Source organism: Ciconia boyciana, chromosome 5, assembly GCF_034638445.1.
Source record: "Ciconia boyciana chromosome 5, ASM3463844v1, whole genome shotgun sequence".
NCBI lineage: Eukaryota > Metazoa > Chordata > Aves > Ciconiiformes > Ciconiidae > Ciconia > Ciconia boyciana.
Genome location: NC_132938.1, coordinates 31087683 through 31113621, shown reverse-complemented (window position 1 = coordinate 31113621; position 25939 = coordinate 31087683). Strand labels below are relative to the sequence as shown.

Genomic DNA, 25939 nt, shown 5'->3' with positions numbered 1-25939 from the left:
GTTGTTCCTGCCCCGCCCCTCGCCCCCTCCCCCCGCGGAGGGTGACGGGCGCTTCCTCGCCCGGAGCCGCCGCCGCCGCCTCAGCTGCCAGCTCCGGCACCGGGGCGTCCCCGCCGGCCACCTCCCGCTGGCCTCCGCGGCCGGCCCCGTCGCGTCGCCCCGGCTCCTCTCTCTCAGCGGACGCCCGGGCCCGGCCATGGCGGACTTTGACGAGATCTACGAGGAGGAGGAGGACGAGGAGCGGGCGCTGGAGGAGCAGCTCCTCAAGTACTCCCCCGACCCGGTGGTGGTGCGCGGCTCCGGCCATGTCACCGTGTAAGGGCCGCGCCGGGGCCTGTGCGGCCGGGGCGGGCGGTGGAGGCCCGGGCGGCGGGACGGGGGCGGCTGCGTGCCGGGCCTGGGGGCGGCTGCGGCCGGTGGCGCCGAGCCGGCGATTACAACTTGGGGCGAGTCGGGGAGGTGGCCGGGGGGGCACCGGGCCGGTACTGCTTCCCTCCCCGCCTTGCCCCGGCGTCCGTGGGACTGCGAGAGGGCTCTCCTCGGCCCCGCCGGGCAGCTGGGTGCCGCCTGGGACTCGCAAGCGGGTGCAAACCTCTAACGAGGCGCTGAGGAAACAAGGCTGGCTTGGGCTGTGACTGGCAGAGGAATGTGAAGTATTTGTCCAAAGTGATGAGCTGTCAGGAAGTGTGGTGCCTGGTGCCTGAGTTCCTGCGTATAACAGGTATGTGCCAGCACCTGAGCGGCTGGGCTATGGCTTAGGGTTGTTTATGTGTCTGTTACCCACTCCCATCTAACATATGGCCGCTAATGCAGCTCTGAGGACTTTTAAGAAAGAAAAGCCGTCCGTGAGCCAGATAGGTACATGTAAAGTCATGTTAAGTTGTGACTGGATACGTGTTGTTTCACTGCGTTTAACATGGGAGTGACTGGGAGTTTTGTTTTGTGAATGTTTGGTATCTCTGACGATCTAGCAGCAAGTGACCATGAGTTAGTGGAGTACTTCTCAATAATGTAACAGACGAGGGCATCTTTCCTTCAGTCAGTTCTGTCAGTCTCACCCTACTGAAGTGTAGTTGCTGTCAGTTATGATGTACAGTTTCAGAGGCTGAAATATCAGCCTGGAGACAAAATGCAGCAGTGCAAACTTGCTTTTAGTACTCACTGTTCAGCAGGACTAGGTTTGCAATAGTAGCATAAAAGTTGAAGATATTGTGGTCTACTGCTCCGAGTCCCATGAACTCTACTAATTTTCAGATACTGACCTGTCCAGAAATCCAGGGTTAGATTTAGAGTAGTTTTGTGGCACTTTGGTACATTACTGCTGTAATATTTGGTTGATGTTAAGTAATACTAACAGCCAGGCAGTGCAGCTTGCTGTCTGGTTAAAAACAGGAAGTAAGACATGATAGACAGAGAGGTTTGGAGGGTTAGAAGGATGTGGATGGGCAGGAGGCTGAGGAGGCCCTGTAAAGGAACAGAAGCATGTAGCTGAAGTGTTCAGTGTATGAGACTCTATTGTGAACAAAAGTTGTTAGTGTCCAGTTACTTCCCTGAAAATAAGCTGCTAGCCTTAGCCTGTTTCTAGTAAACAGAGCAAAACCACAATTAGTTTTCATATTAGCAAATGCAAAAGTGTAAAGAACTGAAATGGAGGCAAACACTGTTTTCTCCAATGCTGGAAGGTAAGTTGTGCGAGACAAGATCAAAGCCCGTTAGTGGAATCGTGAGGAAGCTTGCGTAGGGTGTCTGTGACTAGTAAGGGCGTTGTGGTTAAGAAGGATGGTTGCCTCATTAATTGTTCATTAATGGGCACTAGCTCATTATTACTTTAAGCTCTTAAAGTATTTGTTCTTTAGGTTTTGGATGAGGAATGAAATACGAACATGTACCTCCAAGATTAGGCAATTGATCTTCATCTACTTTCTTTATCACGCCAGGTGTGAACAGTTCAGTGAATAGCATCAGCCACTTTTACCTTTGTACAGCCTATAACTTTTTTTGTCATTGATTGAGAAGCTTATTATTAAAAGTTGGATCACTGTCAGGACATTCACTTGGCGGATTTAAGGAATAGGTCAAGTCCTATGTATATAATGAATGTCTTGCGTGGTATAAAAAAGCATGTATGCATTTTGAAGGTCTGACAAAAATTATCAGCAGTTAAGCAAATATTGGATTGATCTGTCCCTGGCTCTGCAGTTTAAAGAGTTGCTGACTGCTTCTGCCATGTGTGTATTTAAACAGAAGCTCTTTTTCATAGTCTATTGTCATATCCTCTCTGATCTTACATTGGAGTCATAATGTTGAATTTGAAATATGTCATTTCCATGACTACAGATTAATGTCAGAAAGACATTTACTATTACTTGATTTCATCCAACAGACAATGGAAGTGTGTGAGAGTCCTTTCTAAGCTGAGTAGTTAAAAGCAATTAAAGGAAAGCAGGTAAATATTATCCAAATAAAACATACAAAGGCCTTGCCTTTCGAGGGTGTGGGGCTTTTGGTTAACACTAAAACCAAGAGTTTTCTTCTTAAACTCACTGTTTGGAGCATGTTGCACGCGATTCTAAAACTCCTTTTTTTTCCTTTTAACATTGTTTTTTAAATATTCAGTTAAACTGCTTTCATACCAGCAGAGTTTAGATGGCTCGGTAGTCAGGAGTAATGTTTGACCTGCTTTCCGATAACTTGAGGTGATCTCTTCTAATGGCAAGAAACTTGAAAGCTGAGAAAATAAAGAACTTTACTTACAACTGAATTGAAAGTCCAAGGTATTTCATACTTGTTTTTAAAATCGTATTAGGGTGGAAAGAGAGGTACATGATGAGTTTGAAATCGTGAAGAGAATATTTGTGATAGGTGTCCGATTGTGTTTTTCAGTGACTGCTTTCCTGTGTTTTGCTGTTCCTCAACCAGTTGAGACACATGTGCCTTATATATACCAGACTGTATTAGCTAGTAATATTGGATTTATTAGTCTTTTGCAGTGATGGAATGATGGAGAGCCGTTGTGATGTGCTGGTGAATACCTTTCTGTGCTCTTTGTCATCTTATGACAAAAATGCCTTTTTGTCTGCTGTTTTTGTGTTGATGCAAGATAACTGTTTGGAGGGGGGAAAAACCTCACAAAATATATTCTCTCCCAAGTCAGTTTCTTTAATATTAAACTTAAGTCCGCTTATATATTTCTGAACCTTACTCTGTGTCAAGGCCATATGAGTGAAACAGGGCTTTGTGATAATTATGGATGGAGAGTGTTAAGATTTGTGGAATATGTATCTGTAAGGGTTGTGAACATGTGGAACTAAAGAGTATGGTTGAGAGCAATGAAAAAATGGTTTAGTGTCCCCATAAGAGAGGACAAAGAGGAAGAGGATAGCGTGTGTCTGTTTTATGTGTTAGGAAGATCTGAGCTGCAAGCTCAGAAAAGGTTGCAGGTTGGCTGTGTCCTGTACCGTAAACTTCTGTACTTTGAAGTTTCCACCTCTCACCATTTCTTTCTCCACTGTACACAAAGGCAGGAACTCAGCTAAACCTTTCAAACAGAGTCGTGTTCAAGAAACACTTTTTCAGGTTCCAGGAGGGTTAAAGAAAGTACTCGTGCATGAGGTGAGCATGGATCTGTTGAAGACATGATGTAGAATGGGAAAGGCATGGAGCAAGCAGAGAAGAGTACGTGTCACTGAAGATGGAGTACTGTACAAGAGGAATCTAGTGCTATATCAGGACAGCTGTCTGAGGAAATGCATCTCCAAAATATTGATTTCTAATGTTTGATTTTTAAGACACTTTTTGCTGCTTTTTTGTCCGAGCTGTTATGTCTTTACAGTGAACATGTAGTAGCATTCTCTGGAGTTTCTAATATTTTAATTTCCAAATTGCAACATGCAGTCAAGAGTGATAATACTGAGATCACATAATTATTTACCAAAGCTTTTAATGTATGGACTCAGCCTTTTTTACTACCTGCGTATGGTGACAAAACTGTAATATGGAAAGCTCAGCATGATGTTGGTAGCTGGTTGAGTTAGCTTTGATGTTTCAGTTTCACTACCCCACCATGTATTAAACATTGTCACAAGCCTCGAGTATGAAGTCTCAGTCTCATTTGCTTATAACTTCACCAAAGTGTAACTGTATTGGTCAGAAGTTTCTGTGCCTCACTCTGCCTCAGCGTGTTTCTAAATTCAGATACCTCTAGAGCTTTTCCAGTAGGGTTGTCTTTGTCAGGCACGGCTTTTGTGATCTCCATGAATATTTGCTTGTGTTTGAAGCTGTCAACATTTGAATACTTCTGGATCATGCATTCACAAGAAAAGTCTTGTTTTTGTCCTGCTGATTTCCCAGCCAATCTTCAGCATGAGACTGAGCAGGGCTTTCCCTGCAATTACATCTTTTTGTGGCTTAACTGAAAGCAGGGAGACTTCCTTGTACCTTAGACTTACCTGCTCATGCTTCAGAGTAAAGCTTTCCTTAGTATTCTGGGTAGAGGGACAGCTGAAATCCTGTCTCATCTCTTGGTCAGGGGCTCAGCTTCGTTTTAGTTCTTGCAACAAGAGCTGCTTTGGACTGAATTATCCTTGTAGTTGGCCACTCCCTTATTGCTTAAATTTATATTTAATTCCATTATTCATAGTAAATCTCTTCTGGATGTTGAAGCATCAAGTACATGAAGATCGTTCTTTGAAGAGACATCTCTTTAGACATCTGTCTGATTTGATGAATTAATTATATAGTAAAGTGGTGTTACCTTTTAGTTTTGAGAATTCTCATGGCAGCTGTGTATCTTGAGCTTGGAGTCCTTTTCCAGGCTTCGCTGCTTATGAAGTGTATACGGATCCAAGGGATTTTTTCAGGCTTTGGTTTCCACTTCAACCTACTGGCAATTTTAAATAGCTTAACTGATAGGGCATGACACTTCTTTCTGACATTTACCTCAGCACTTGGTTTCACTCGGGATTTTGGGGAGAGGGTGGATGGTCCTCCTGTCATGGAGTACTCAACAGGATTTTCAATGGTAGAGGTATGTTTCCAGTAAGTATGGGTTTTCTTTGTTCTGTGTCGAAGTGGTAAACTTGCCATATATTTCTCTGGTAACAGTTTTCATTTGTTACTTCACCAGTTTTGAGGGATTTGTGGGAGTTGCAGAGCTACTATTCTAATTGGAAATACTCAAATATGCTAGGTAACTTATGTGTAAGTAAGGTCTGCGGGGAGGCCTTATTGTGGCCTTTCAATATATAAAGGAGGCTTATAAGAAAGGTGGAGACAGACTTTTTACCAGGGCCTGTAGTGACAGGACAAGGGGCAATGGTTTTAAACAGAAAGAGTGTAGATTTAGGTTGGATATAAGGAAGACATTTTTTACGATAAGGGTGGTGAGACACTGGAACAGGTTGCCCAGAGAAGTTGTGGATGCCCCATTATTGGAAGTGTTCAAGGTCCAGCTGGATGGGGCTTTGAGCAACCTGGTCTAGTGACAGGGGGTTGGACTAGATGATCTTTGACGGTCCCTTCCAACCCAAATCATTCTATGTTTCTATGATTCTACTGCCTGCAGTCAATGACAGGGAGATGACTTGTTTACTTTTCCTTAAGACCATATATAAAAATCACCTACAGCGTCAAATTCATAAACTATCTAGCCCAGCGTGCTGTTGCAAACTGTGGCAACAGGCATTGCTACTTATGGGTTGCATGCAAGTCTAGCTGTTCCTGGTGTCCATTCTCCTTGTACTCTCTGGCATCCACAGTTGTGTGAGGTGATGTATACTTCAACATCATCTTTCCTTTAGTGTTTGTTTGTAAGGGAACTTGTGTAATCTCTCTTCAAATCTCTTGGCACAGTCTGTGTCACTAATCTTAAGTGGAAACAAACCCAGGAGTTTGCTACTTGCAGCTTAAAGTAGTACTTCCTTTTATCTGTTTTAAACCAATCTCCATCTAGTTTCAGTGAGTGCCCTCTGTTGTAGGATTTTGTGATTAACAGTTAATTATTCACCTTATCTACTGCCTTCTGCATCTTTGCACTTTGATCAAATACCCCCCTCAGCTTTCTCTTTTCCAAGTTAGTGTCAGCCTTGTTAGTCTCCCAGGGCAGCTGCTTTATTCACTTAATTATGCTAGTCTTCCTTCTCTGCTTTCTCTTGACTCCACCAAGTCCTCCATGAAATGTGGATGCCAGAACCATACCCAGTACTGAATATGTGGGTATACGAGGGTTTTATGGAGAGTCAAAATGATGCCCTCTGTTGTTGTTCTTGATCACCTTCCTAGTGGTACCCAGTATTTTATTGCTATTTCTGGTGGCTGCTGCTTGCATTGAGCTGATGTTTAAGAGAGTCATGAGCAGTGATAAAAGATCTCTCTCATGAACTGTAGCTGCTAAACTTTAGTTGAGTGTCACATAAGCATAGTTTAGCTTTCCCAAGATTCACCACCTTTTATTTATCTACGCAGAAGCTCACCTGTCACCTTTTGTCCACTGGGCTTTGTGAGGCCCTTCCACAGTAGCTCACCATTGGTACAGTACTTAACTGCCCATTTGATTACTTGGACAAAATTCTCCATTGACATGTAGATCATTCAGTTCAATAAGGGAAAAAAAAAAAAAAGCCAAAAAACCCCCAAACCCTGAGAAATACCTAGCTGCTCAATAAACATATTGTCAAAGCAAATGATGTCTTTAAATTCTTCAACTATCAAGGCTCAGGTAAGCTTTTCTGCATACAACTGAGCAATGTGTGATAGGTTGTGCTGCCAATATTCAAGTCTTGAGCATTTTAATTTCTGATTTCTGTTGTTTTTAGTATTTGATAGTAAGACTGCTTTGGTTTATATGCAAAAGGTTATTAATTACAACTTAAATTTTACACTGATTGCTGTTTACGAAATTAGTAGCCAGTCATACAGTTTTATTAATGACTTTGTTAGACTGTATACTCCCTGTTAGAAGTTATTGCCCAGACTAGATGCCAGAAAATATTCAAATTTTCTTTGAGGTATGTCCATTCATGAACCCAACCAGCCAACTGTAAGAGAGAAAACAATTTTATTTATAGACAAGGTGAAACTCTTCTAATCTTTAGATGTTTTGAAACCCAGAATAGTCAGTAACTCCAGCTCATCTCAAACTGCTTCATAGCTTTACATTCATAGTTGATGTGTTTCTTTCAGATTAGTTATCATTTAAATCATGTTTTGTTAGGTAGTATTTTGTGCTTTGAAAGTTATTAGTGTGGTTTTTTTCTGAATAAACAAGCTGGTATTGATTCCATTTTTATGCTGAGAACAGTTACTTAGCACAGCCTGAGTGGAATAGCACTGGATGAGCTTTTCTTCAAGATACATCTGTACTGGTGGAAGAGGGGGGTAATTCAAACTGTGGCCTTAACTGACTTCCCCTCTCCCCTTAAGTACTTCACTTTTCACCCTTGCTGCTATTGCTTATAAAGATTTTGCTGAGTTTGGGGAAGAGTCAACAGTATCAACAGAACTTTTAAGAAGAGACTATAGGCAAGATGGATTTCAAACTGTGTACAGTGGTGTACTTTTGTCCGTTAGGATAATTCTAGGAATTAATTTCAGGAAAAAATAGTTGTTATTAAAAATAATGCTGTTGTGATATGAACCCTGAGAGTATTATGAGGTGCTTGTAACTTGTGGCATGGATTTGGGTTATTTATAATTTTGGTATGACCTTCATTTTGTTTTTGCAGGTTTGGACTAAGCAACAAATTTGAAGCAGAATTTCCTTCATCTTTAACTGGAAAGGTGAGTGTCTGTGAATAGGAATTTGAAATTGGAGTTAAGATTTTATTACAAGAGTTCCAGGTGTAGACCACTGTAAGAGTAGTAAATCATACTGCTGTAGTACTAGTTTGTTGTTTTTTTGTTTTTTTTTCCCCCTTGTAGGTTGCACCCGAAGAATTTAAAGCCAGCATCAGTAGAGTTAACAGTTGTCTTAAGAAGAACCTTCCAGTTAACGTACGATGGCTACTATGTGGATGCCTTTGCTGCTGCTGCACTTTAGGTTGTAGTATGTGGCCAGTTATCTGCCTCAGTAAAAGAGTAAGTTGAACTATTCATATAATTTTTGATAGTTAGAATTGTACTGGGTTTGTTCTCATTTTTGGTTTTTTCTTCTCCCCCACCTTTAAAAACTATGTGCTAGAACTTATATGAAATCCAACTGATTTAAGTATTTTGGTATCAGAACAGACACCAGTCAGAACGTTGAGCTTATAACTCAATGAGTGGTAGTATAGCTGAATGTCTTTGCTAGAACCATGTACCGTACAACACTTATTATTATTGAAGTAACTTCCAACATACTTTTTAAATAGCTGCAACTTCTCTGTGGTACACTGTTTGGGATTATCAGAATTTGGCAGTGATTGAGTGGCAGTTTTTGAGGAGCTTCTGATTACACTGTGATCCAAATAGCCATACATTTTTTGTTTTAAAAGGCAATTTTAAAGAAGATAATTGATTTTTCTTTTTGGATTTTCCTTCCAAGCTGTAGATAAGATTTTTTTTTTTACATTAAGAACTAGAAAGTAATGTTTTGTCTGTGTACACTTGGCACTTGATGTATCGTTCACAACAGAAGCTCACTGGACGTGCCTGTCTTTCACTTCCTTTCCCTCACTGCAGTTAATTAGGCTACCCTCCCATCTCTTCTGTATTCATGTGTGTAAAAATTCTTTGGCTAGTCCTATTTCACTACTTTGCAAGAAGCCTCTGTGCCTCCCCATCCTCTCCTCACTATTAGTACTGTTCATCTTTCTATTTCATGGCAAGGCTTGTGTATATTCTGTCTTGTGTAGTACCTCTTAATGCTACAAATTGTGTACGATTCAGTACACTGAACATCATCATGATTTTCTTTATCAAAGTCCTCATTTTACAGGGTCAGTAAATCAAGGCATTCTAAAAAAAATATGTATAGGATGAACACTGATCATAACAAAACCTGTATGCATTTTTATGTTATCTAACTTTCTGTGTTAAAATCTTAATGCTTTAGTCCCTTTGAGAGATTACTTAAGGGTAGTTTTAATTGTATACAAAATAAGGTAGAAAAGCTTCCTGGTAACATTGCATTCTGTGGAGGGGAAAAAAAAAATGTTGGCGTCAGTGTGAATTATATGAAACTCTAGGTTTTCTGTCTTTAAGCTGTCACAAACTACTAAGTCTCCTGTAGTGTGATTGTATATCCATATCCTGAAAGTCTGTTACAAGAAATTAGGATTTGCTGATTGCTTCAACAGATAAGTTAGTGACTTAACTAGCTTGCAGAGAAGACTGCCATTCTAGGCCTAGCTCTGTTTGTTACAAACACAAGGGAAGCTTGCATTGCTGCTGTCCATGTTTAGCTTCTAAAGGAGAAAGCTTCTGGTGCTCTGTAGTTTGACCCGTTTTTCTTACATAATGTGCTGTTGTAGCAGGAAATGATAGCAGGATGTAACATGGTAGGGTCTGATGCCACAAGCCCTCATCTTCTAAACTGGGGCCTCTTAATCCATTACCAGAAGTCACAAATAATCAACTTTTTATACATTGTTAAACAAAGTCAGAAAAAAGGCAAGGGCTTGTAGCATCTGGGGCCAGAAAACAGAGTTTGAAGCTGAGGAAGGAGGTTCTGTGTGGGAACTTAGTGAAGGAACAGTTAGAGAAGCGCTTCCGTTGAAGTTTGCGTGAGATAGGAGTTAAGGTAAGCTCCCTTCCAAAAGGATAAATCTGAAAAAAAACCCCAAACAAACAAACCCTCCCCATGGATACTCTGTTCAGAGGAGGCTGGAAAGAGGTTAGTGGTGTAATTGCTGTACTCTACAGACTGCATAAGGACAGAAGAGTCTCAAAGAGAATGAACAGCAGGAGCAAGGACAGAAATGTGGGGTTGAAATTCCAGAAGTCATCCTGGAGGTATGGCCCAGACTGTCAGTAAATGTTGCATTTTTCCTGTTAAAGGAGACATGTAAGGACCTTCATACCTTTTCCTGCACTTAAGATTGCACGACTCAGGCTCAAGCTTGTATATCCAGCATTAGTGAAATGGACGTTAGGACTCAGCTGCCTAAACACAGTATCTTGTGCCACTGTGGATGGCACAGTGGTGCTAGACACTGATGGCACTGAATACCTGTGTTTAGGCAGTTTGATTATTCCTCCAGAATGAAAATAATTTAAGTCAATCTGGAGACCTCAGCTGTTGTGACAACATCATTTGTACATGTCAGTAGCTCAGCAAATGGATGCCTGCTTAGAGGGTTGCCTGTCAGACAGAGAGCCCAAAACTTGGTGTCGATTGGGTATCTGGAGAGTATAATATAGAGAAGAATTAATTAACTTGTGTTCTTAAAGACAAACCGAAAGGGACAAGAATACTTCCCCAAACTGTAACTCTTAATCCTGGACCTGGCTGGGAAAGACTTTTTTTCTGGTAGAGAAGGTAAGGAGGAAAGCTGTGGAATATTTTCTTCAAGGACGTATTTGCAAATTCTGGTATAGGAAACAAGCAGAAGAATTTGTAAAGATCCTAGTTGGGGCTACTATTCACAGAAGAGCGGTGAAAAGTTACTGCCACTTGAGTTGCTTGAATAGGTATGGGTGGATTCAACTTTACTTCTTGGTAGACCCAGATCAGGAAAATACAAAGTTATTTAAATCCTTTAAATCCCTTTTACCTGGAATTACAGGTTTTGTACCCTTGAAGATCTCAGTACTGAATTGCATCCACAAGCTTGTAAGATTTTTCTTTTATGCAGGACTTTCCATCAGTTTACGTCAAAGTGCTATGACAAGTGCAGGAAACTAATCGTATGCATTTTCCTAGAATTGGGGAAAGTGAGAGACAGTGCATGATGTGAATTACCTGGAGCTGCTCAACAAATTGACAGCAGTTGTAAATACAACCTGGTTCATCTAGGTTCCAATCTGTAATTTGCTCAGTAGATTCCAGTAGAACTGTGACAAGAAGCAACTTCATATTCTTCCACTAAAAAAAAATTTAAATCCATAGACTGTTTTGGTTTGCTGCTAAGTGCCGTAATTTTGCTGATACATAGCAGGCTAATGTATTCAGTGTGAAGTAATTGCTTCCACTTGAACTCTTGTAATGCTCATCTGTGATGCTACTGTGTCTCGGAAGAGGGTTGTGTTGATCAAATGATCTTCCATGCTTTGACTTCTTCAGATCTCCTTTCACTGGTCAGACTCCAGGCATAGATGTAGTCACAACAGCCAGGATTCACTTCTTGAGGAAATGGGAATCTAGGATGAAATGTGCCTGTTTCTTCCTTTCAACTTTTAGGTACAATGGATTCTTTCCTACTGACACTCACAATGTAAAACAATTATAACAAATGAATAATAAATAAAAGGTTAGTTATTTTACAGTACCTGCACTTGTCTGAGAAGTGTTGCCCAGACAGTTTTGCTAATTCAGCCCTGTCCTAAGTGATTCCTAGTGAAAGGACAGTTACTTGGAACTGGCCTGTGTTACATCCTTTGCTGCAGTGATCACAAAAGACTCCCAAGACCATATAATTGGAGAGTTTGGTTTCTGAAAGCAGGATGGGAGTGTTCCCATGTGGAACTGAAATTTGTGTTTTAATCGCATGATAAAAATAAACCAGCCTTCATCTTTGCCCTTTCCTACTGAAACAGAAGATTAACAAATTTGTTTTGTTGAATTGCATATACAGTGAGCTAGCAAGTGGGAGTGTTTTTCAAGTTAAGGATTTTATTAAATGAAACAACAGTTTCAACTATACAATTGCTTACTTTTAATACAGAAGAGTAATTTTTGTCAGAATGACCAATTAAGAAATGCCTGTTTTAATGAGGTGGAATCAATCTACCATGCTCTTAAATTGCTGTTATACTTTGCAGCTCTTTTTCAGAGAAACATTTTTTTAAGGTTCATGTAGACAAAATGAAAGCTGCAGCTTCAGAGTTTGTGAAGTTACAATAATTCTCTTAATCTTTCTCTGTATTATGTATTTTACTGCCTTTCATTGACTTTTAAAATTCTAATGTGGGAATGTTATCACAAATGTAAATATGATTTTTGAAATTACAGACAATTATTGAAAGTTTGTGTATAATGGGAATATATGCTTATTTTTGTGCAGTGAAAAATAAGTTATGGGTTTGTCTCCTTAAATCATCAGGTGCTTCAAACTAGGAATTTATTAAGTCACAGACATTTGTAAGCTTAATTGTTAATTATATCACTTTAATGCATTTCCATGCAATGAAAGCTTTTACTTCACTGTATTTCTCTTTTCAGTGCTTTGTTCAGTGCTAGTTTTGGAAGTCTTTGTACAGTATTGTTTCCTTTCTTCTTTTGCATTGAGGTATTTGAGAAAAAGCCTGCTACTCTTCACCAGTAGAATAAATGTTTAATTTGATTCAATATCGTATTGCCTCTCTCATTTTATGTGGTTTTGATTCGATTTTAATGAATAAAAGCTGCAAGAAAATTACAGGAAATACAATCCCTCGTTTGCAGATCTAGATCGTCGATGATCTTCAGCAGTTTTACTCATAGATTGTACCATCCTTCTGGGACAAGTTCCAGATTGTACAAATGAGCATTAAGTCTTTAAGTTATTGTTCTTTAAATAAAAAGAATGGCATAGTGAATTATAATTCAAAAAGCACTACAGGCTCAGGTGCCCATTTAAAGCCACTTTTTCAAATGAATTGACAGTCATTTTCAGTATTAACTAAATGCTGTAGTTCCTGATGTGTAAATAGGATAAATAATTTAAACAGAAATGGTAACAATGAAAGCTATGATAGAATTGCAGTACCACTAGATTTCTTAAAAGCTGGTATTGTACACGTAAATTGCATGTTTCAGAAGGTTCCTGGGCAATCTCTGAATAGAATGAGATATTTAATTGCGATCTGTACTAATACTTTCAAGAGCTACTTGTTTGTTTGTGAATTCACACAAAGCTGATGAATGCTGCTTAAGCCTCATTATTAGTTGTCACTTACATTTACATCTTCAGAGTGCTGTATAAACATAAGCTAATTACAACTTCCAAAGTATTGATTAAATTAAATATGTGGTAGAGGAGCTGGAATGAATTTTCTTAAATACAGTAGTCTTGCTTGTCAGTGGATGATACTGATGTTAAAATACATTAGCTCAGTTTATTGAAGCTACGAATCCATTATATTTATTTTCAAAACTGAAGAAAATATATATTTTTCTCCTCTGCCTATGCCAGGGACTTGGCACTGGAGATACTCTAATACCATAATGCTTTTCCAAGAAGTTCCTCAAGGCAATTACATAAGATGGAAGGTGCCTCGTTTTTGAAGTCTCTGTTGTGACAATTTACATTGTAATTCAGTTTGGAAGAATCTTTAAAATTGTAATGTATTTATTATGTTTATCCTAACCAGAACACGTTATCTCTATACTGGCTCTAGTCAGCTTATTAAAACTTTTTCAGAGCTTGTCTGTATCAAATATGCATTCTTGAGCATGTTCTTCAAATATATTCAGAGGTCTTTAAGATCGTCTCTTTTTTTAGTATTAGCTATGAAATTAAAACTTTAAAAGAATCAGAAGATTCAGACCTGCTATATTTTTCTTTAAAAATTGTTCACTATAATTTTGGTCAGAAGAGTCACTAAGTCCTCCACATACTGAACTTAAAGTGGCAAAGCTTGTAGAACACTATAAATGAGAAATCGTCATGTGTATAGCTCTGTGATTATTATTTTTTTCTATCTCTGAAATCAGATTTTTATTTCCTTCAGAGCACCCTATAAAGGTTTGTTAAGTTTTCATGTGCTTTCCTAAAGGGTAGAGTCGTGAGTTGGTGCATAACTAGGTGTGGGAGCAGATAGTTCTGCCATGTCTTTTAATTTGCAAACCTGCCTGTGGCGGGGGCAGGGCAATAAGATTGGCATGAAGAATACTTACAAATATAAGTAAATCACAAAATATTAGTTTGTTTCTTTATAGGTCAAATGCAAATCGTTTAGTATTTCAAAAATATGTATTCTAAAGTTAAATTTGTAATTTCACATAGTAATAGGTTTTATATTAATTTTAAATGCAGCGTATATCTTTGGTTTCTATAGTGAACATTCTAAATGCTATTTAAAATTTGATTGCATTTGTAATTTGAATGATATCTTTGAACATTCTAATATTAATCAAAATAATACATGTAGGATTAACATTTCCATGTTATAGTGCCTTTTACATTGTGATGGCTAAGGTTTCTAGAGGGAGCCATAGATCATGCAGTGGTTTGGTTTTAATATTGCTTTTTGTATTGCTTTTCATGTCCAATTTGACATGTTTCTGAAAAAACAAATGTGAGCTAGCTGAAATTCACAGAGGTGTTTTGGAAGGCTGTGCTAAAAATGGTCTAGCTAGTTGTCAGATTTGGAAATCAGGTTAGGAAGGGTCACTTTTAGGGTTCTGTCTTTAGCAACTTGTAGATGATGCCAAATAGGGAGCATATGCAAACACCGTTGAGGAAAGAATTAGAATGCAAAATTATCTGAAATTTATATGATGAAATTAAAATAAGTAGAAAGCCCTTCACTGAACAATAATTTATTAGACTGTGTTACTGTAAAACAAACATAAAACTAGAATGGGCTGCTGGCAAGTGTGAGGTAGTGACACTTCTGTGCCTCTTCTCTTGCTTTTTTTCAAAGTAGTCTTGCTCTGGGATTTATTCACTTTTTCACTTTATTAAACAAACCAGGGTAAAACGTTATTAAGTAGCCAGATTTATTTTTTTGAAATTGTTAACTAGCCACAAGGTCAACCTACTTAGGATTCTGTAATTTACCAGTTCAGCCCTAGATGGGCAAGGCACTGTAGAGGCTGTCCCTTTCAGAGGGATCATTTCCCTTGAGCATGCACACTAGTGAAGTGTTAGATTTTACTGGGCCTTCTAGAGTTATTTTATGAAGTTGTGTTGCCTTTCAGTCTTTCTGGCCATGTAGCTTCTCTTCCATTCTTGGCCCCTGCCCTTAGACACTCCCAACAGCCAGAGACAAAGGCTTCCTACATACTAATAAATTAAACCTGGGAGTGTTCCTAGGAGTTGATGCTTTATAATTTGTACTCTTAGAGGGGTCCCTGGCAGGCTCTGGGTCGGTATTGTGTAACAATTCCTAGGCATTATTAGAATGCTCCAGGCACTACGAGTGGTTCGGAGGTTATGAAAACTTACTGATATAGATGTAAGCTGTTCCCTGCCAGCTGGCTTCAAGTGAATGGGAATGTTTCTGGGCACAGTTTCATTTCCTAATAGAAATGTAACCCAAGATTCTTTAGTTTCTCCACCTGCGCTGGCCTTGAACTATGTTCCATAGCATACTACTGGATAGTTTGGAAATAAATGATAGAGACCCAAACTAACATCTCTGTAACCTTAAAAGAGAAGATGGAGGTGGAATTTTCATCCACGTTCAGTTTATAATTTCCCACAGAGGATGACACCAGATGAGTTATTTGGTGGAGATTCAATCCTATTTTCATCCCTGTTACGGTCAATTCCATCTTACTGTTCATTTTCTGTGGCCCTTTCTGTGACAATGTCCTTCAGCAGGAGGTGGATGCTTTAGATTGTCATGGCCAGATTTGAATAATTTGTTTGGAGGGAACGGAGCTTCATGGTTTTTGTTCCCTTATAATGGCGGAGAATCGGAGCTAGAATTTAATCCTAGAATAAAAGAGTTACAAATCTTTATTTACAAATTCAAGTAACAACATTAGTTGTAATCCTGATGGTTCATGGATCAGTTCAACATCTGTCTGCCTGTGAAATGTGTTTTTCCACTGCTCAATTAGGCCTTCTCAAGAGAAGTGTGTTAATTTTGCCAGGGTCAAAACCATTTCTTCTACAAGGCTTCTCCATAGTATGGAGTTTCCACAATGGTTGGCTCTAGTCGCTGTCAAGTCATTACAGAAAGTAGCTAGCTACACTTACTTGGTGACTTAGCTCTTACAGAACTGCTAAAATATCCAGCGGTTAAAATGTCAAGTTGGCATCTTGAGCCTTTTGGATTGTCTATATTTGAGAGGAAATTTATAGAATAGTTTTGTAATCAACTTTTAGGAACTTCCCATGATAATTTCTCTCTGCCACATGTTTCTACTGCAGACCAAAATTACTTAGGAAAGTACTCATCCAGTATCTATCAGTTAATACGTTGGTGATAATGCTACAAGATGTTCTCCATTGTACTCCTGGATAATGAACATGGGGTGTATGTTTCTGTACATATTTCATGATTCTCCACATATTTCATGGCTTTAGTGCTTTCTTAAACAGTCTAGGAGTTTGAGAATCAGGGTAACCAGAGTCTCTGAGGAATAGTCTTGGCTTAGATATTAAAAACTGTTACATGCAGTAATGTCAAATAATGTTGCTCTCCTCTTTATATCAGCAGACAATGTGGTGGAAGAGACCTTTCCAGAAAGTAGTTGATCTGATTTGATTAATTAATCTTTAAATTCATTTCTCTGTGGTGTACCAACCCACGGTTGAGACCTGTACAAATTAGGTCAGTTTATGGATAGTGTGAGGATTTGGGACAATATCCTCAGGGCTATCTTTTAGAATGGGAATTTTCCTGAGGTCAACTTGATGTTGTCAGTTCTCCTGCACCAGAATTCTGCTGAATATATTTCTCTTTGCCTGATCAGGAGCATTGATCTGTGCTTTGGTCTGGGCTCACTTTCTGCCCAGAATCATCTGTAAGGTAAGACAAGATGCAACAAGAGTAATCCTGTTGGACAAGGCAGTTTTCAAGATTGTACAAAAAGCACCAGAATACTACATTTATTTCCAGATATTCTTCAATCTGTGTAGTATGGGTTTCACTCACTTTCTTGCATGGATGCTGCAGTGGCTTCTAGGATGAGCACCCTTACAATAGTCTCTAGTAAGAAATATCCTAGCTACTAATAGGGAAGATGATGCAAGACGCACCTATGTGGTTGAACAGACACCCTTTCAAACTACTGGATGTGCTGAAGCAGGTATTCCAGGATGTCAGGATCTGAAATCAACTCAGGTTTCACCTTTGTCATCTTTGCCCTTCTCAAATAGAGAATTCCTCAGTCAGATTAGAAACTGTAAATTGGTAAGATTCCCAAGGGTTTATTTGTGATACAGTGTTCAAACTGGGGACTTTCTCAGCACAGGTAAAGATATATGTAATTCAGTTATGCGTGTTCCGAGTACAGTTTTGACATTTTTGTGGCACCAGTATGGGCCTCAAAATTGACTTGGGGGATGTTCTAGCATGTTGAAAGTTGAGCATGTAGTTGTGTAACTTGGTTATCTTCTAACTTTATATTTCATTGTTTGTGCTGATAACTAAATTACATGGGTATAAATTTTGTAGTCAGGTATATCCTTGTTTGGAGAATGCACAGAAATTCCTGCGTCCATCATTTCTCTCTGAGTGAGCAGAGATGGTATAGTTCAGACCTCTGATAGGATCCTTCACCTTTCTTCCATGGGGTATAATACAAATTCTGACCATATGAGAATCAACAAAAATCTGCTTAAATTGGTCTCTTTGTATTTTGAAATTTGAGCATAAAGTGTATTTTTTCAGGGCAATATTCGAAATTATTAATACTTGATTGTGGTAAAGTTTTATATGAAAGAATTTGAAAATCTCCACGTACTACTTATCGGACTAATGTTGCACTACATTTACATATGTTTTGGAGTTTTCAGATGAGAAATCAAAGATCAAATGCATGTAGTGGGAGATTCTTCTGTTGTTCCCAGACAACTACAAATAAAATTGATAGTGGAGGATTGTGGTGTTACTGTCAATGTTTTTTCCCCACTTAAATAAAGACAAAGGGAGGTACTCAGATTAGCACCGTTTTGGGAGTCATGTAAGATCCTTTTGTTTAATATTGTACCAGTCATTAACTGATTTACAGCAGGAGTTGAGGGGTCTTTGGCCCATTCACTGGTATGGTTTAGCATAGCGTGCATGTTCTAGGTCATGCACTGCAAGAGGGGGCCCTGTGGCTGCGCAGCCTCCCAGTCCAGATCATAACTGCATCCGGAATTATAAGCAAACTTCAGTAGACACTGCAAAGACATAACAGAAAGGTCTTGCAGTTGGTAATACAGGTAACAAGCTATTTGTATTCAATACTGCCTTGTTTCTGCATGAAAAGTTCATACGTAGTCTTCCTATTTTTTTTTTTACTTCCATCTTTAAGGGCAAAACTTTATTTTACTTAATTGGGAGTAATAAGCATTGGTGAAAGTGTATTCTAAGTTGGGCTTTTTTTGGTAGTCTGATTTTTCAAAAGACAGTGTCAAACATGAATTTTTTAAAGAATCAGTTATTTTACAGGAATGTTTCATTAAACATTGCATCTAGATAGTTGATTGAAGAGGTCTATTTCACAAAATTCTGTGGATAACATTAAAGAGTATCTGCTTTTTCCACAGAGTATGTTACAAAGCATACTTTCTTATCATTGGTATGCTAAAAAGTGTACTTGAATTGCAGTTTTAGCCTAGCTCAAATATTGGATTGGGTTTTTAAGAAAAAAATTTTAAAAGCTGGATAGTATTAAATCTTCCTAATAAGCAAGTCTCTCTTCCACTTAATTTGTGCTTTTGTTGCGGCTAACAAATAATTTGCTGTATGGGTTTTTCTGTACACCATTGATAGAATATATAAGCTTGTCATCCTAGTGTGCTGGAAATGCTACACTCAAATCAAGTGTTCCTTTCTGGTTTTGTATATCCTCACCTGCTCCTCACTGTAAATCATTGAGATGTCAAGAGCAGTGATTAATTAAGCTGCACGTGCAAGTGCTTTTTTTCACCTGTCAAGTAGGAAGAAAACTTACTATAGTGAATTGTGTGACGCTGTTTAATTCATTTCTTTTTATTCCAAGCTCTGAGGTTTGTAGAAATATTTTACAGTCTAATTTTCATTAACATTTCTGTACTGATAATATGGCGTGATTTGGGAGCTATGACTATCCGAAATTATACTACAGGAAGGATTGTATTTAAGGCTCCGGGAACATAAATAATTGTGGTCTTGAGGCTGCATGTGTTTTTATCTCACACTAGTCAAATGACTTTAAACTGGCTTCTTATTTAAATAAACCAATTAATTGTACATAACTACCTATCAATTTCTTATTTATGTGTATGTATTGTAATATAGATGTAATTTTATTGGAATTTGAAAAGCTTGGATGTTTTTCACACTCTTTGGGGCAAACAATGAAATTAAATTGTATAGTGATCTTAATCTATTATTAAAAGGTCCTGGAAAGGAAGATTACAAGGTAGACTCAGGTTTTGAATCAGTTTTGCCATTGGTTTAGCAGCGGGTGGGCAGGCAGATGCCTGCTCAGAGTAGAACCTATTGCCATTTTTCACCATTGATAGAGTAGCCTTTCAGAGTCAATGAGCTCTGTCAATGTGAGCTTGTCAAGGCTACAACTTCATAGACCTGAGAGGCGGTTTGAGAGGTCAGCCCTTTTCAGGTTTGCTGTGATGCAAATGAACTTTAATGCTTAAACAACTATTGGAATTTTTATGTCTGCTCCTTGTTCTTTTTTCTTCACAAAGTCATTGACGAGACATTCAGTGCTTTTTAAATTGGAAGTTGCATTGTGCTAAAGACCTAGTACAGATTTACGGAGGGCTGAAAGCAGTTAGATCATGTTCTTTTCATGGTGCGATTAGAATCAAATCGATTTCCCTACAGCCTTCAGCATTCAGATGGCAATTTTAACAAAGCTTGGGGGCTAGACAAGGGACAAAACGACTGAACTGAATGTTAATTACACTCTGCAGCCTTATTTTCTTTTGATTTGGAGCTGACTGGCAACTAAATTAACAAAAGTGTGACCATAACTGCTGCCCTATTTTCATTTAAAAGGAGAGCAGACTCTAAAAGGCTATCTTTACAAAGAAACAAGTGAGGTCTACTGATTATTGTTAAAGGGCACTGTCTTTAAAAACATAATAATAACAATAACCCCCAAAATACTCAATTCCCAACTGATGTGATAAATTAGTCACTGGCACATCCACCTTCTGATAATTCCTTGACTTGTGCTATTTAAAATAAAACTTAATAAAAATTCAGTGTAATGATTACTCATAGATAGCAATGATCTAATTTTTAATCATGTGACCACAGCACATGCTTAGATGTGTTTCCCCACAACTGCCTCGGTATTAAACTAGAGTGAAACTGATGTTTGAAAACCAAGATGTTAATATTTGATGGGAAATTAATAATTTGTTTTCTAATTTTTATTTTACTCAGACATTCTTGTTTCTCATGACAGCATTTAGTTTGATTTGTTAAGGTTCATTTACAGTACTTGTATTTTGTAGTAATAACAGCAAGATGCTTTCTCATCCCTTCCCCTCACCCCTCTCTGCCTTGTAAGGAAGCTGCAGCTGCACTAAGTTGTATTTGATCCTTGTCATTGCTCCGTCCTTTTGCACCTGCAGCTCTGTTGGCCTCATCTTAACACCTGGCACCATGAATTATCCTCTCATAGTCAGTAGCAAATCCCATTTAGAGCTAAGCAGTATATATTCTGGCAGTCAAATGACCATAAATGTCAGAATGTATTTCTCAAATGTAAATATATCTGAATAATTATATTCAAAATGCAGTGAAACTTTACAGGACAGAATGTCCTTTAATACTAGCATGCATAATCTTAAAAAGCTGTGCAGAACAGCTTTCAGGATTCTCTATCTGAAGTGTCAAGTGTGGACAACATAGGCAGTAAAACTTTGCTTTAGAATCCTAAATATTGGGTTTGCTGTTTATACAAATTACAGATTTAGTAATATTTGTGCAATTTACTGTAACTTTCTGCATTTTTTCAGTCTCTAAAATCTGGATATAAAAGTAACAAAAAATTATCTTTTGTTTAGAGTATTGCATATTTGTACTTGACCTAGAGCATTGCAAAATAGTTTGCAACATTTGTCAGTTTAGATGCTGACCTTCTTAGAAGCAGTGCATTTAGACCACTGATACTGGGGGAGCAGTGTTCCTGCTTTTATACTTAGATCACTTCAAAATTTCTGTGGTTTTAAAGTTATAACTCCTATAAGAACCAGAAAGCATATATATATGAATGGTTTTTGTTCCAAAATGGTTGAAGATAGTTATTTGGCTGTCATAAAAAGTTGTTTCTGTTCTAGTTACTATTTAATACCAGAGAAATTTTGATAGTACTGCAGACCACCCTGTACTCAGTCACTGTCCTGTACCTCTCCTTTTCACACAAAAGCAGCTGCAAAACAAAGTTTTTCTAAAACCAGTCAAGAGTAAAATTCTTTCTCATTTGTCTTCCAGACACGAAGATCGATTGAGAAGTTATTAGAATGGGAAAACAATAGGTTATACCACAAGGTGAGTGCCGCAGGGAGCAGCTTCGTACTGTTGGAGTTTGAATTGCACAGTATGGAAACAGATGCTTTTGTTGAACGAAAAATATGAAAGGTGGACAAATGGGCTAGTCTGTGTGCTGCAATAAAATACAGCTCATTTTTCTTCTTTTTCTTTCCTCCTTGTCTAGCTGTGCTTGCATTGGAGACTAAGCAAAAGGAAATGTGAAACGAATAACATGATGGAATATGTAAGTTAAAGGGCTGTTTTGTGAGTTTCTCTATTAAATGATCATTTATTTTGCTTCTGATCTTATTCTTTTCATGATTATTAATCAGTAAAGGTGTCAGGAGCTTAATCGCCTGAGCGCAAGGATTTTCTACGGTTCACAGATGCATGGTTTCATGTGCAGGACTGATTTATAAAGTTATGAATGACTTGAAAACAAGGCTTCACTGTGTTCTGAAAAATAATAAATTAATTGCCAAGATAAAATAGCTTGAACATGTGCTGATGGAGTGTGAAATTTTAGATGCTGTATAAAGAATAACCACAACTTTGGTTACGCAGCAAGTCAGATATGGCTTTTTTATATAATGCTAATCAAGTCTAAAAGTATGGAAGACCTTTCAACTAAGCTGTTGGAGCTTAAGAAACCTTTAGCCTTTTTAGATTTTAACTGCCCCTTACCTCAACTGTCTTGAAAGTATCTTTAACTCCAATTGGTGTCACTAAAATATTTTTAAGACAGTCTCTGGAGTTTTAACTAACTTCAGGCTTTGGCTGAGACTCCATAGGCCCTTCTTGGAAATATACAGTGAGAAGTTATATGAGGTTTAAAATTAATGATGTCCAATGTGGGATTTCAGTTTGTTTAGCTTGCAACCTTCTTGCTCTTTTTTGGTACTGTTTTTATTTCCATTTTCAAAATATCTTGGAGGTACATAGAATAGGGTGAAATTAAGCTGCTAAAATGTAAGAAACATTAGAATTTGCATAATTTCTTTTAATTCTCTAGGAAGTTGGCAATAGGAAATGTTACCTTTTTAAAAATAAAGATTAGCCTTTGAGAAATATGTACTGTATTAGTTCTAACTTATCTGTGCTCTTTCAGTACATGGTACTTTGTTCTTTGAAACAACAAAGCTATCATGCATATAAAAATTTTAAAAGGGATTAAATAGTTGGAAATTATATTAAAAGAATCTTTGTCTTCCTTTTTTTCCTGTTTCTACAGTAGATCTTATTTCTAGCCTGAAACATAAGATCTTTAAAATGCGTTTTTTACAGAATGGCTCTATTCAGTTCACTGAATAAGTAGACTTCTACAAAATCTATTGGTTTAGAAGTATTCTACAAAATCTTTTGGTTTAGATGTATGAGATGTGACTGAAAATGGAATAAAACAAATTTCAGAAAGTAGATTTGAGCTTTACCTAAATGAAGGGGTTTTTTATTTCACTGAAAAATTTGTTTTTCCACAGGAAAACATTGTCACATCCAATGTTTTGCAGATTCAATTGAAAAAAACACACAGTGCTACTTCGTAAATAGTATGGCCCAGCAACATTTACAGATGAACATTAATTCTATTAAATTCAATTTAAAATCAGTTAACCTGTTTACATTAATAATATGTAAGCATGGGCATACGGTTTCACAGGATAAAGATCAAAGATTTTATTTTTCAATTTGTGAAACATCTAATATATTATCTCTGGATATATTTAATGAGAAAGTCCTTTACTAAACTTCTCTGTACCATTTTCTCGTTTTCAGTGAACTGATTTGCCAGTCTCTTAAACTGTCCTTAATGATGTGTTCATGATTTAATTTTAAATAATAAACACATCCTCAGTTTTTTCAAAATGGATTATTTAAATTAGACTCTTGTACCCAAAACTTGGTGCTTTGCCAACTTGAGGTTCTAAATCCACTGTTGTAGATGCTAAATTAAATAAATAAATTAAATAAAGACACAGTAGTCTTACACCTTTGGCATAAACACAGTGTTCCAGCTTTACTTCTTGCTCCCTTTTTGAAGCCTTGCCTGAATACCAGAAGCCCTGGTATCTCTGAAGCATCCAGTGGTTGACGCATGTCAGTGATCAATGGGTTTTGAGCAGTTTGCATCACTTCTGAAAATAAGTCACTTCTGAATATCTCTAAAGATAAACTTATACACCTGATTTTGATATTATTTCAAAAGTGTTTGCCTTATAAATAAAATCAGAGACGTACTTCTTTTCTGATGTTCAGTATGCTATCAGAGATAGAAGTGTTTACTCTCTAAGCAGCCAAGTTGTGTTCTTTTACAATCAAAAACACTTAGAAATTCTTTTTTAACTTCTTAGAAAGGCAAGCTCCCCTTACAAGTAAATAAAATCCTTGGTTATGTTACCAGATGCATTTATTTGTTTATGAAGGCAATCATGCTGCTGTATTATAACTGTCTCTCTGAAGAAAGAAAATGCATAAGTGAAAATTTTCTTTCAGCTTTCTATTTAAAGTAGGATAAATACTTGGATTGTATTCTGGAGCGTACCCTACCACATGTACATAGCTCAGAAACACATAGTTTAAATTTGAATTGGGACCATAAGAATAATCATGCAAAAGCATTAGCCAAGTTACTTGTTAAGTACTTGCAGATCTGTTAGATATGGGAACTTTGCAAAGGTTGATACACTTTTCTATACAAGTTTTGAACTATAAACATGATTTAGAATCCTATATTAAGTGGAAACAATTTTGAAGTAAAAGGAATTGCATGTGTAATTGAAAATTAACTTTGCATAAATTGTGCCTTCTGGTTTTTTTTTAAATTAATACGTTTATCTCTTTCATAAATTCTTCCTAATAAAGTAAATTAAATATGTTAAAGAATAATTATGTAGTAGCTTATTTCAGTTTGTTTAGATGTGTTAGGTATTGTAGGCAAACTTTTCCAATTGAATTTGATATATTTGTTTTCTTTTTATACAGGTCATCCTTATAGAATTTTTACCAAAGACACCGATTTTTCGACCAGATTAACATTTGATTTATTTATAGAGACTTATTCAAGTATGTTGTCTTTCCAATGGTGCCTTGCTTGGTGCTCTCCTGGTGGTGACATAGCATTGGTTCTACAGAATCTTGTGGTGTTTTCATTCTTTTTTGTTTGTTGTTTTCTTTTTTTTTTTTTTTTTTTTTAAATAAGAGCATGTTCTAAGTGCATTTGGTCAAACTCTGCAAAGTCATTTCACGCAAATGTTAACTACTACTTAAGTTATTGTTACTTTTACTACTTCTGTTTATTAATGTATCTTGATTTTCAAAGAGTCTTTTATATGTGTGCGCGCACGTGTGTGTACATATATATTACTATAAATACACAGCTGAAAATGGTATACAAGTGAGCAGGTATTTTTTTATCCCAAAATGACACAACTGATTGACCGTGCATTGTGTAAGTCCTTTTAATTATTCATTTACATGCTGAAGTACCTTCAAAGATCTTCCTAAACTTTTATCAGTGACTAGTCAATTGTAAATATTTTTATTTCTTTTTGGGATATTGTCTAGCCTCTTCCAACAAAGAAGGAGATAAAGTTCTTTTTGAAACTGTGCTTTTTGGATGCCAAATGTCATTGCATTAGTAGAGATCTCTGTGCTTTTCATGAAGAAGTCTTGTCAGCTGGTTCTGAAAAAGTTCTAATTTAAAGGTTGGGGGGGGGAAGCAGCAAAATAGAATTATTTTACTCAGAGTAGAAGAATCGCTGAGAGAATTGCATGCATCTGGTTAGTAGAACTCAAGATCACAAAAATATATTAGTATTGCAGTTTATAATGTAGCTGTTTTAATTCAGGCTAATGTCATGTATCAGCTTTATTCCTACTGTTTACCAGATCCTGTACACAGGGGTGCAGAAGGACTTGTTTTACTAAAACTTATTGTCCAAGAGGACCTTTCAGGGTTTTTTTATTTGTTTGTTTTAAAGCCACATAAGCAGAAAAAAAGTTACTGAAGAAATCTTGAACAGTACAGTTCCAGATGCAAATGCAGATGCCGTGTATTAAAAATAATCAAAGCAGGGTACACTGGGCAACAGTGTAAGTTTAAATGTGTTAGATAATTATTTATTGCACCCTTGCTTATACTCATTTTGGTTTACAAAGCTTATCTTCTGCACGATTGTAAGACTTTTTTTAACTGGATATATGATATACGCTTGGGTCAGGCCAGTTATATTTAGTTTCTTCTACTTATATCTTAGTTGTACATATCTTCACATAGATTTTTTTTTTTAATTGCAACTCAATCATATTTTTAAATTTGCTTTAGGTATCTAAAATTACTGTACGTGAACATTAATGTAAGTTAAGAATATGTTCCTTGTACAGTTGTGGTAGCAAGCAATAATGTGAATATATGAAAAAACAGATATACTCTGCTTAATATTTGTATGAATGAAAAGTTGATACCACTACAAGAACGATCTTCTCTTTTTAATCTTTTAAATACAAGTTTTAT

General features: G+C 37.4%; 1 protein-coding gene across 1 annotated transcript; it reads left to right on the top strand.

The window, feature by feature from the left end:
- CHIC2 (cysteine rich hydrophobic domain 2) lies at positions 1-24615 on the top strand. Its single transcript, XM_072861354.1, has 6 exons — positions 1-315; positions 7722-7776; positions 7918-8073; positions 21391-21447; positions 21614-21673; positions 24409-24615. The coding sequence occupies exons 1-6, from the start codon at positions 197-199 to the stop codon at positions 24457-24459; spliced, it is 498 nt and encodes a 165-aa protein (XP_072717455.1). The 5' UTR covers positions 1-196; the 3' UTR covers positions 24460-24615.
- The last annotated feature ends 1324 nt before the right edge of the window (positions 24616-25939 follow it).

Excerpts from the sequence above, each read along its gene's own strand:
- CHIC2 (XM_072861354.1), top strand. The coding sequence starts at position 197 with ATGGCGGACTTTGACGAGATCTACGAGGAGGAGGAGGACGAGGAGCGG. Across the intron at positions 316-7,721 it reads GGCTCCGGCCATGTCACCGT|GTTTGGACTAAGCAACAAAT; the intron begins GTAAGGGCCGCG and ends TTGTTTTTGCAG. Across the intron at positions 21,674-24,408 it reads CGAATAACATGATGGAATAT|GTCATCCTTATAGAATTTTT; the intron begins GTAAGTTAAAGG and ends CTTTTTATACAG.